The sequence below is a fragment of the Fukomys damarensis genome, unplaced genomic scaffold (genome assembly GCF_012274545.1).
Source record: "Fukomys damarensis isolate Sample0158 unplaced genomic scaffold, DMR_v1.0_HiC HiC_scaffold_17, whole genome shotgun sequence".
NCBI classification, from domain to species: domain Eukaryota; kingdom Metazoa; phylum Chordata; class Mammalia; order Rodentia; family Bathyergidae; genus Fukomys; species Fukomys damarensis.
In genome coordinates, this window is record NW_022900929.1 from 16,001,587 (window position 1) to 16,014,061 (window position 12,475).

Consider the following 12,475-nt stretch of genomic DNA (forward strand, 5'->3'; position numbering starts at 1 on the left):
AATAATAATAAAAACCCACTTTAAATCTTTGTAAATAAGGAGGGGAAGAGGGGTTGAAGAAAGGGAAGGAGATTGGGGGGAAAGAATCAAAATATATTATGTATAGGTACAAATTCCACATGATGAATATGAAATTATTATGTCTATCTAAAGTATACCAATACAACTGATTTTTTTAAAAAGCTCTCCTATCTTCAGCCAGGTAAGGAGACTGAAATTATGACCTCGCTGCAACCCTGGTAGAAAGATGAGTCCCTCATTGGTAACTCAGCCCTGGCACACCTGGTCAGACATAGTACTTTCTCCCAACAGTTTCCCCTGGGGGCAGACTGGGTTTAATAAAGCAGATATTTCCATTTCCAGGTCCCCGTACCACAACAGACTCCCAAAGTTTGCTCACCACTCCTGTTTGTTCCAGGCATAGCTCTTGGAAATTCTTTAGCATGTTCACTGGAATCCAAGCACGAGAAACTGCTTCTCCAAAAAAGGTCACATGGTACTTAGACTGCAATAAAAGATATGGTCATTTTGGCTCCTGTTCTTCTCCCTGCTTTTCTCTTCTTGCCAGAAAAGGTGGAGGAAGACAGGATGAATCATAAAGAAAGTGCTTGGCGTCATAAGCTGCCTGAAGCCTGACTTACCCACCTCACCTCATTTTACTGTTCCATTCTGACCTCAGGGATGCTAGCCAATTATCACAATCCTAGCATAATTATCAAAACCATAAATGTCCTATTAATGGATATTTAATTAGATTCAACTTCAGTTCTATGTGCGAGTATTTACCGCCATGTTTGTTACTCTAGCTAAATGTCTATTTCCACTTGTGTCTGCTGGCTATGCCTATGTTTCTAACTCTAAACATCTCTTGGGATGAATGTGTTCATTACTTTGGCCTGAAGCAGGAAACTCACCGGCACAGAATGAAGATGAGAAGCAAAAAGAAAATATTCCCCCAGGTCAGGATCGGATTCTATCATTCCTGGCCACCTGGAGAAGATAGGAGATGGAAGAGGAGGGGTTAGGTGAACAGAATACCACCTCATCAATATACACGTACAGAAAAGGGCCAGGTATTCTGTGAATAAAAGATCCAAAACACATATTCCCCAGGTTAGTCCCTTCCAGTGGCCACGACCAAATGATTAAAGTGACTTCCATCAGTCCTTATCTGCTTTCCTTTACATGCTTCCCACATCTCAATTTTATAACGCCTCGGCTGCCTCTTCTTTTCTAGCCAATTATGGCAGCAGAGTCAGAGCTTCTTTTCCAGACAGATACCACCCTCTCTGAAACCTTCAGAAAACATAATCAAAGCCTCCAGGCTAGGTATTTTCTTTCTCCCTCACGCCATGCTCCCACTTTTCTTTTTTTTGTACCTGGGATCAAACTCAGGACCTTGTGCTTGCGAGGCAGGTGAGCTAAATTCCCGGCCTGCCATATTCCCTCTAAGGCAATTATTGTCTCCATTACGTTTCCCATTTCCTTCCCTCCCTGCTTGAATCCATCATTCCCATGTTTGGAAAAGATGCCCCTACTATGTCATGGTTCCCTACCAGGGGTAACCATACTGCTTGGCCCAGACGATGGATCCTGGGACATAGCAGGCATAGACCACTTCACTCTCAGGCCCTGTCCAGGCCTCCTCAGGAATGTCACAGCAATTATAATTCACATCTGCCAAGAGAGAAAGAATGAAGGAACACCAAGAGACCCATGAGTAAAAACCTAGATGCAGCCCAGGAGAGGACAAAAGGAGGGTACAGTTAACAGGGGGCACCAAAGGGAACCAGGGGAAAAAGAACACACTCATGGACAAACTGCAGAAGTAGGAGTGCTGCCTATTTCTTCATGGAGCTTTACAGAAATTCCAACCTCTTGCTTACATCCCCCCAATGTGACTCTGCTCCCAACTATGGAGCAGAATGGGGGTAATTTCTCTGAGACTGTTTTTTCATCTGTAAAATAAATGCGCTGGATAAGATCATTATAATATCTTCCAAGTAGTTTTAAACATTGTACAATTCTAAGCTCACTGCTTCTCACCTGCTTTTCCTCCTCTATCTCATATCCCTCCCTGTCCACCAACCCAATCCAATATTTTAATAAGGACTGACAGAATTAGACAAGTTTATTAAAAAATGGAATTTACTTAATATATATTTTCAGATTCCAGGCCCCTCCCCATAACATAACTCTGCATGGTGTGTCCTCCTGCCTTTATATCCAGGCTTATCTCTACAGGAAGATCCTTTCTCCCAGCCATTACAAGGACCCCTTGAATGCTAACTACACTTCTATCATACTTAACTAAAGAATACATGCAGGAGGAAAAAAGAGGAACAATAAAAACTGGGGAGGAAAAAACATTACTACTTTTTTTTTTTTTACCTGTGTTCTGGTGACAGAACCAATTATCTGGAAGAACTGAGGGGTCCGTATTCCTACACAGCTGCCTCCATTTTTTACAGTTTGGAAAGGAACACTGAACCCAGACTATACAATGACCTATGACAAGAAAAAAATTGAAATAAAAGACTTTCAAATATGCTCTTTCTTCAATCCAACTACAACCAATATTAACTGTCTCACCTCCCCACAAATCACATCTCTATACATAGTTTACATGTTAACTAGTCCAATCTTCAAACTAAAAATAACAAAAGCAAGCCTCAAAGAAGATAACTTGCTCATGATCAGTTCACTTGGTGACAGAGCTGACCTTAGAATTTAAGTCACTCATTTTGATCTCTTCTCTGTACAAGGCAGAAACAACTATTTCCTATATTGTCAATAAATTAAAAAGTTGCCTCAAGGTCGATGATTTAGCTCAGCGGTAAAGCATGCGCCTAGTATGTGGCACATGTGCAGTCCTAAATTCCACCCTCAGTGTGGAAAAAAATCCTAGTATCTTTCCAATAGTCCCTTAATTATTCTCTGATGGCATGATACTATTGGAAAGTTCTTTTGAAGGGCTAACGAGAATCTCATTTGTGCACAATATACACAGTTATTATCTGAATCTCAACTATCTGTTACCAACCTCTACGACCAACAGCCTTGGGTTCAGCTTCTTCCAAAAAACCCAGGTGTAAGTCTAGCATTTCCCCAACATTATTCTGAACCCCACTCAAAGGCAAAGCCTTCCTTTTATCTACTATCTTCCAAACCTCCACCTCTAACTCTGTCTTTCCACACCTTCTAAACTGACCCTTTGTCCCACACAGCCTCTCCTGTTTCCCTCCCAAACTCTTCCAATGTAGTCTGTGAAGATGAACAGGCTTGAACAACTAACACCAGGTATCATCAGCCTCTTTTCTGAACCTCTGCCTCCTTTTTGAAACCTGAAGATTCACACGACACTGTCCCCATGCAACCCCACCCCAGCCCAAGTGGAGTCTGCTCCTTTTCACACCCCCACATCTCAGGACAGAAAATGAGGCCACATCCTTACTCCCACGGTCACTACCCCTCTCACTTTTATAAAAACGCTTTCCTTTGAGATCCATGCTGTAGGACTCTACCACCCTTGTATCTCTCTCACAAAGATGCTGGCATCCAGCTTGGTTTCCTCCTCCTTTGCACCTTCAGCCTTTGGTCTAGATGACCATCATATTCACAGAAGTAATTCATAAAGCCCCCTATTCTCAGTTCTGTGAACTTTTCCTCCATGCCACCTCAGCAATGCATTCTCACACCCATGTGCCCCAACCAGTCTTCTGCTGGGACTCACACCCTCTGAGTCACTTACCCAAACACCCTCTCTGATAAAAATGCCTTATCCTCCCACCTCACCTGTTCAAAAGTTGCCCCACAACTTTCACTTCATCTTACTCTCCAATCTGTTGGCTTCTCCAGTCCTTGCCACCTCTGTTCTTCACTCTGACCAATCAGCTTTGAATCTATGACTCTTCCAGATACCTCAACTCCCTTCCCTTCTGAACTTTCTTGCACTGAGACGAGATGGGCAAAACTCCACCCTAAAAGAACTGACATTCTACCTATTCTGTGCTTATGCTGATGCAAATGAGTTGTCAGAGAAAAATCACTTAAATAGTGATATATTCACAGTTAATATCAACCAATGTATTTCTCCAGTGAATTTGTTTCCTACTGTCAGATGGTACCTTAAGTGCTCGAACAGAAGGGATGACCCTACCCCACCAAAATCCCTCAAAAATAAGGCAACTTATATTTAAGTCCTTTTAAAATAGCACATATTATGGGTTACTTTCTCAATTATTTTGATTTAAAAACAAAGTACTGGTTGGGAATGATATATTAGTCAGAAATGACCATTGCCAATGATAATTTTGGATATTTATAGAGGTGACCTAGCAAGACTAGAAAAATAACTATAGGTGCAGGAGCTGGGGACCTTAAAAGCTAATATAGATCAATAAAATAAATGGTTCATTATGAGGTACTATTTATAAGAAAATAAATGCAAAGATATCACCCTGATATATAACTGATTGTTTATGGCTTGAGATAAAATTTCCAGTGACAGGATCATACAGAATTTAAAGTTTTTTCAACTAATGAAAAATTGTATTTACTTAGAAGCATTCAGAATGTCAAAAAAAGAGCTGCAACTTTTTTTGCAAGTGCATAGTATTCAGATACCACAACAATTATTTCATCGTATACACTTCATCAAAGACAAATAAAGATGAAAAACTACTGTCCCCATTTGTAACTGATTTGTGCTGTGCACCAGCAAGAACCTGCTTTAAATTTTCCTGCCAAGAAACAATCCCCATATTGTATCAGGCAAGGTTGGTGGCTACTGAAAAAATCACCAAGACAGGGCTATCTAAACACACATTCAGTAGTGTGTTAACCATACCAAAAAAAAGAGACATTGTACAGTTTAAAAACAAATCGCACATTTCCATTTTTTTTCTTTAAAAGAAACACACTGTGTACAGGGGGGTTAAATACTCTGTAGACAAGAAAAAAACTGCTAGAACCAAATCATTCATCATCATCTTCCTCCTCCTCAACCCTTTCATCTTCCTCCTGTTCCTTTTCTTGCGTTCAGCCTTGACAACTCCCTCTTTTGCTGCATCAGGTTTTCCTTTAGCTGGATAGGCAGTGATGTCCTCTCCATTTAGCAGCCTTTCTCCTTCAGTTTAGCAGCCTTCTTTTCTTATGGTTGTTGGTCATCTGCAGCAGTGTTATTCCATGTCTCTCGCAGTTTCTTTGTGACATCACCAATGGACAGGCCAAAGTGTTCTCCTTTGATTTTGAGCAATGCTCAGAACAGAAGAAGGAGGCCAGAGGTGGCTTCTTGGGTGGACTGGGATCCCTTAACTTCTTTTGTTTCTCCTTTAGGAGGAATATAGGTTTTCATTTCTCTTTCATAATAGGCTTTGTCTGCCTTTGCCACGTCTTCAAATTTTCCTTTCTCTTTAGTAGACATGGTCTTTCACCTCTCTGAGCACTTGTTAAAAAAAAAAACTCTGAGAAGAGAGGGACTTAGCTCAGTGGTGCTGCTGGCTGCCTCACGAGCTCAAGGTCCTGAGTTCAACCCCCGGTACCAAAAAACAACTCTGAGAAGTTGACGGAAGCATCTGGGTGCTTCTTCCTGCACTCCCCCTAGCACATTTGCACAAAGAATAAACATGATGAAATTATGCCCCCAGAGCTTCTTAGGATCTCCTTTGCCCATGTTTACTTGTCTCTTCCTCAGCGAGGCACAGAGTTGCCCAGTGCCTGCTTGGCTCTCACTTGCCCTGGTGCTATCTCTTTGGAGCTCATTGTACTGAATGGCTGTGAAATCAGGAGCCAGAGGCAGCCTTCTAAAAAAAATTTTTTTTAAGTTTCCTTTCCTTATCTTAGAAAACTAGAAAACTGACACTCACTATGTGCATCCTTCTTTGATAATGAAGACTGATGTCATAAATATATATTAGCATGTCAGTTGACCACTCACTCCTGAAACACTTGTTTCTTGGGTTCTGTGGTTTCTTATTTTTCTGTCCTGTCTCATCTTTCTGGAAGCTTCCTCCTCAGTTTCATCTACTAATTATATTTCCTATCCAGTCTCTAAGTATCAGGGTTCTCCAGCCTAATCAAGGGCCTTCTCTCTTTACTAATCCATTTCATACCTAACAGCACATAGCTGTGTACTTCTAGACTCTGAGTTCCAAATGCACTTTGCTATTTTATTTCATTCCATTTTATTTTATTTCAGTATTGCAGATAGAACCCAGGGCCTGATACTTGCTAGGCAAGTGCTCTACCACTGGGTTACACCCCCAGCCTATTTTTGTTTGTTTGTTTGTTTTTTAAAACAGTCTTGCTGAGTTGCTCAGGCTGGGCTCAAACCTGCACTCCTCCTACCTCAGGCTCACTCAGTGCTGACATTACAGATTTGCAGCACCACACCCAGCCTGCCTTGCTCTTTCCTATCTCTATTTTTTATTTGTTAGTGGTGCTGGGGATTGAATTCAGGGCCTCATGCATACTAAGCAAGTGCTAAGCACATGCTCTATCTATCACAGGACTACATTCCCAAACCCAACATCTCTAGTTTGGTGATTTCATATCTCAATCAGTTATCTGGATCTCAAATTCACCGTGTCCAAACTTGAATAGGTACTCATATTCCACAAATGTGCTTTTCTCCTACTCTTTTCCACTTCCTTTCATGTAATTGCTTAAACCAGAAACTAATCATCTTTGACAAATCCTCTTCTCTCTCCCAGTGCCCAATATCCCACTCACCACCAAGTTCTGACAATCTTACCTCCAAATCCATCCACTTTTCTATTTTCATCACCTTAACCCAAGCCACCAAAACAACTAATCCTATTTCTAATTTATGATGCTAGCACAAATTTTTCAACTCTTTCCTCAATACTTATTCCATTATCCAATTAATCCCCAAAGGATCATTTGAAAACATGAATTTGATGACCTTGTTTCCTAGTTAAAATCTAATGGCTTCCTTCTTTGTGCTCTTTGCAACATTTCCTTTAATTAAGCGACTGCCTATCTCTATTTTCCTAGAGTTACTTTCCCAACTTGATCTAAACTCTGATCACACAGGCTTTCTTTTAGTATGCCAAATTTCTCCCACCTCAAACTCTTTCCTAGCTAGATGTGGTGGTGCACATCTGTAATCCTAGCCTCAGGAGGCTGAGGCAGGAGGATCATCTCAAGTTTGAGGCCAGCCTGAGCTACACAGTGAGTTCAAGGCCAGCCTGTACTACACAGCAAGACTTATCTCAAAAAAGCAAACAAACAAAAAAAAATCTCTCTTCTTCTATTCTTCACTTGGATAATTTCTATTCCTGCTTTAGGTTTCAGCTAAAATAAGATCTTCTTAGCAATGTATTCCCTGACTAGTCCAATTTTTCTTAGTCTCCATTATTTCCTCTCATGACATCTGTTCTTTTCCTTCACAGTGCTTAATGTAAACTGTACTTACTGGATACAGTTTCTATTTCCTATTTCAAGAGGACCCTCCTGGCCTTTGCAATTGTGAGAAACAGGAAAAATGGTTCATTTGATAGCAAGAGGCTAACAAAATCACTGCAGACATAATTCAACTTGCAAGCGCCACCTAGAGAATGAATTCCCATCTGCTAGCCTAAAGCCTAGTCCTTGGGAAAAAGGTTCAGTACAGGAGGTCAGGCAACATAAACCTAATGACACAAGTTTCTGTGAGCTAACTTGAGATGTCTGAAGTATTCCAAAAGTTCTCAACAGGAATATCTGAGTAAAAACTTTTCAGTTTTCTAGAAAAGAACCTATCTAGAATCTCCCTTAGAGTGATCTCAGCTTCCGACCACCTTACTGTCCAAATTATACTTTTAGATCCTTATGCTACCATGTCATTTTAATAAGAGAAATTGTTTACTGACCCGGACTACCTTGTTTGGTGTCTATCCATTCTAGGGTTTTCTTCCAAGGATATGTAAATCATATTATGCTTTTAATATATGTATGAATATAGATAGATGGTATTAACTGATGTTTTATTCCACTATTTATTATACTTTGGGTTCTTTTTTTACTATAATTTTTCAATTTGTGTTTTTCTGTTTTTTGGTGGGGTTTTTTTTGGTACCAGGGACCTAACTCAAGAGCTTGCACTGCAAGGCAGGAGGCAGCACCACTGAACTAAATCTGCCCCTGCCTTGGGGTTTTTCTGGGTGCAAGTCTCTTTTTGGCCAGATTGTTATTAATTAATTTTTGAACTTACTAATATAAGATCTATTTCTTGTCACTAAATGTCCCAATGTCACCTTATTTCATATATTACGTTTAGTACACTAAACTGTAAATTCTACAAAAGAAGGGCTATCGAATTTGCTCATCCTTTTATTTCTAGAAACCAGTACAATACCTAGTATGATACTGTCTACTGTTAGAATAATGAGCTGGTGACATAGCTCAGTGGTAGAGTCCTGGATTCAAAACCCAGCACCAAAGGAAAAAGAAAAAGCAAACCAATGAGTAAGTGAATCCATATACAGGGTATCCTTACACTCCCACCACTTGGTCTTCAGAGCTAAAGTGTCCTTTTTTCTGAGGAAAATAAATCTCTGAATCTCTTCCCATTCCTATTTCCTCAGTCTTTTCCTCTCTTTCCTTTAACATATAAGTATACCCAAATTGCTCTTGTTTCACTCTCTTATTCTATTTTATTTTCAGTGTTGTGGGTGGAACCTATGCCTTGCACATGCTAGACAAGCACTCTACGCAGCACTTTTTTTGGGGGGGGGTACCAGGTATAGAACTCTGGACCTTGTGTTTGTGAGGCAGGCGGTGGAACCACTGAGCTATACCCAGCCAAACCCTCTCTTAAAAGAAAATTATAAGAAAATAACTCTCTCCCACAACTCTCCACTCACTCCCTTTTATGTATCATTTCTTCTTCTTTCTTTTCACATCTATATTAACTGAAAAGTGTTTACTCTTCAACTAATTATAACCTGCCATTCACCCTTACCAACCCATGTGGCAGCTATGACCAAGACCCTAGTAACTTCCTAATTGTGATATCCTTGAGAATTTTCAAACCATTTTCCTCTTTGACTTTTCTAGGGTAACATGTGAGATGGCTGACCATTCCATCTTTCTTAAAATTCTCTCTTCTCCTGCCATCTGTGACAGTACACTTTCCAAATTTTTCTACTACCTTTCAGGTCTCATCTTAGTTTTCTTTCTGGGCACCGTGTAGAACATCTGGCACATAGCAGATATCCGGTAACTATGGATTATGTGAATAAATGACTGACTAGATAAAATATTTCTCCCTCTTCATCAATATATCCACTAAAAAGTAAGTGTGAAATATAAATTATAGAATTTACAGAGTTTTCACTAACATTTTAACCCTTGCTTCTGTCTTTGTCTCAACTTTTCAACCTAACTTGGTTTTCCAAACCATGGCTCAACTCACCAAAACCACTTCCCTTTCTTTTTTTCTGGACCCTGGTCTGGGTCTGAGAACGATTCTGAATCATGTTATTTAGTTGATCTGTCTGTCTGTACTCACTTCCACTTTGGGTTGTTTCCATTTTCTCATCTTCTGGGAAGATAAAACAAAATATGGTAAATCGGAGAGATGAATAAAATCTTTATCGACAAGTAAAAGAATCATAGTCAAACAGTTGTAAGCACTGAGCTGAAATTTCTCAGCCTGCTTATTATCCTAGTCTCTAATTCCTGAAGTAAGTACTTGAGCCATCAATGTGTATTTGACTATACTTACGAGCTTGCTTCTTTCTTTTGTTTAAGTAGAGTCTATTATGTTTCTTCTCAGAGGATGCAAGAATTGCCAGGCCTGGCTCAGATGCCCCTTTATCAGGGGTAACTTCATCTTTCAGAGAAGCTGAAATCTCTGGCACCTGAGGTACCATTACACTTTCCCTGAAAATGATATATTTTAAATGAAAAGTTAAAAGGGAGAAACATCTATGCCAATCTTTTGAAAGAACCCAATGGTAAAAGATAGAATTCTAGGCTTTGGGCTGGGGCATACAGCTAAGTACATGCTTAATAAGCATTAGGTCCAAATTTAATCCCTAGCACCAAAAAGAAAACAATTCTAGGCTCACCAAGGCCTCCTGAGGTTATTTTACCCATCTACTTGCCTATTTTTCCTCTAGCCCAGTTATTTTTCTTTAGCTGAGAGAAATCAATAGAAATATAACAAATAAATAGATCACCATTTACAAATTATAAATCTGCCCTGTGTTCTACAAGCCACTCTGGGATCAACTTACCCACTGGCAATGTCATCATCAGTAGCAGAAGCAGCAATTTCTGTTTCTTTGTCTGACTGGATACACATTGTAGGCTTTACACAGGAAGTCTCTGCAAAATTAAGGCCAGATCCCATCCCTCCCAAAACAAAATATTCAAAGCAAAGAAGCATAAAAAGAAAACAACTACAGTACTCCAATATTTTCTACTCTTCCCTGTTTTCTGGAAGAGCCTACATATGGCCTCTTATCAGATGATAGAACCTTTAGCTTTAACGTTTCAGGAAAAATTAAAACCTAGATCTTTCTGTAAGCCTTTCCTGATTGATCTTCCTCATTCCATGATAGCCAGATAATGATAATTTTATTTTGTACATATAAAAAATTGTATGCTCTGCATTGTGTATCATTTTTCTTCCAACTCCTCCTAGGAATAAAAGTACACCTAAGAATGACTGAGATGTCAGATCATTCCACTTGGCTTCATGACCTTATGCAGAAGGTCTCAGGGCCTTATACTATACAGTTCTTTATTTTAAAAAATAAAACCCTCAGCTGGGCGTGGTGGCACATACCTGTAATCCCAGCACTCAGGACACTGAGGCAGGAGGATCACTGTGAGTTCGAGACCAGCCTGGGCTACAAAGTGAGTTCCAGGTCAGTCTCAACTACATAGTGAGACCCTGTTTCAAAAACAAAACAGAAACAAAAAACAAAAAACAAAATCCCAGAGCCGGGCATGGTGGCGCATGCCTGTAATCCCAGCACTCGGGAGGCTGAGGGAGGAGGATTGCTATGAGTTCGAGACCAGCCTGGGCTACATGGTGAGTTCCAGGTCAGTTGCAACTGTATAGCGAGACCCTGTCTCAAAAAAAAAATCAAAGAAAAATCAAAGAAAATCCCTGAGTGGATGTTAAATCAGTTATTAAACACATAAATATATAAGAATAGATGGAGACTAAGTTCTTCAACCTGGGAAGCAATTTATCTTTTGTAAGTAGACTGTAAAAACATAAAAATGAATTCAAATTTCATTTAAAGATTTAGGTGAGACTATTTACTCTGAAGTCAATGTACTCTAAAAATCTATACCCTTTATCTATGGTGATTTAGCTACAATTCTATTTACTGGCCCCTATTTATAGAATATGAAGTATTTCAAAGTTTCATCTAGTATTTCCTTATTAGGAAGTTGGAAGAGGAGGAGAGAAGCTGTCAAACTTATGCTGCCCCTCTTACAACAGTCACTTTGCATAACTGCAATCCTTTATCTCTCACTATACGCCATACCCAAGCACTCCTTAAGGGACTTGCGTAGCACCGTCTGGACAATCTCTTCAAATTCTGCATTGGTAAGAATTAATTTTTCCTGAAAAGACAAGGATAAGAAAGGAAAACTGTTTATTTTTTTCATAGCTATCTCCTCTGTTGCAGCAGGAGGTTCACAAGGCTAAAAGCATAAAGTCAATATACCTAAGGAGAACATAACCTTTATCCCAGATCTCCTGGGAATGAAGGACTCAAAGGAAAGGAAACCCTTTATAAAGTCTCTGTCTACTTCTACTCCCATCTCTACCCCACCTCATCCCATCATTTCTGGCTAAATGCTTTTATTAAAAGCATTTTTTGTCTCTGAGAAGAAAATAGAAGTTCAACGAAAGAAACAAAAACTGGAAACTACAGGATCAATTTCCCCAATGTGAAAAAATTCTGTCAGTCTAGCCTGGGTGGGAGGCAGAGTAGGAGGAAGAACTGTCCCATGAGAGCCTGTCAATGTGACCTATACCTTTTCATTCTTCTCTGCAGGCTTATTGTCTCGAGCCTTTCTTTTCTTGTCCTGGCCAAGACTTGGACCATGCTCTGTGGCTGCCTCCTCCTCCTCCTCCTCCTCCTCCTTCTTCTTCTCTAGCCTAGCCTTTGGTAGGCTTGGCTTCACCTCAGCTTCTGGGGAACTGATTCCCAGAGTTTCCATGGGTAAATCAGGGCCACAAGGTATCATACTATGCAATTTTTGTGTTGGTGGGGCAAAGGTTTTCTTTAGTCCCTTTCCACATTCTGAAAGAAATGTTATCAGATGGAATTTATGAAAAATCTCTAACAGAGATTGCCAAACAGTTCCCATTGACTAGGCATATCAAAATTACAAGGAAGAGGCTGGGATTTAGCTTAGTGGTTCTGGCGCCTGCCTCGCAAGCGCAAGGACCCAAGTTCAATCCCCAGTACAAAAAAAAAAAAAAAAAAAAAAAAAAAAA

The 12,475-nt window shown here is 39.9% G+C and overlaps 1 protein-coding gene across 1 annotated transcript in view; it reads right to left on the minus strand.

Annotated features, from left to right (window-relative positions):
* Zcwpw1 (zinc finger CW-type and PWWP domain containing 1) overlaps positions 1-12,475 on the minus strand; it is a 23,923-nt gene that overhangs the window by 5,078 nt on the left and 6,370 nt on the right. Inside the window, exons 3-11 of the mRNA XM_019205333.2 lie at positions 12,010-12,278; positions 11,514-11,592; positions 10,245-10,362; positions 9,731-9,888; positions 9,419-9,547; positions 2,392-2,508; positions 1,557-1,677; positions 915-990; positions 401-505 (exon numbers count right to left, since the gene is read on the minus strand). Of these exons, the coding sequence (XP_019060878.1) occupies positions 401-505; positions 915-990; positions 1,557-1,677; positions 2,392-2,508; positions 9,419-9,547; positions 9,731-9,888; positions 10,245-10,362; positions 11,514-11,592; positions 12,010-12,278 (1,172 nt within the window). The remainder of the gene's footprint in view (positions 1-400; positions 506-914; positions 991-1,556; positions 1,678-2,391; positions 2,509-9,418; positions 9,548-9,730; positions 9,889-10,244; positions 10,363-11,513; positions 11,593-12,009; positions 12,279-12,475) is intronic.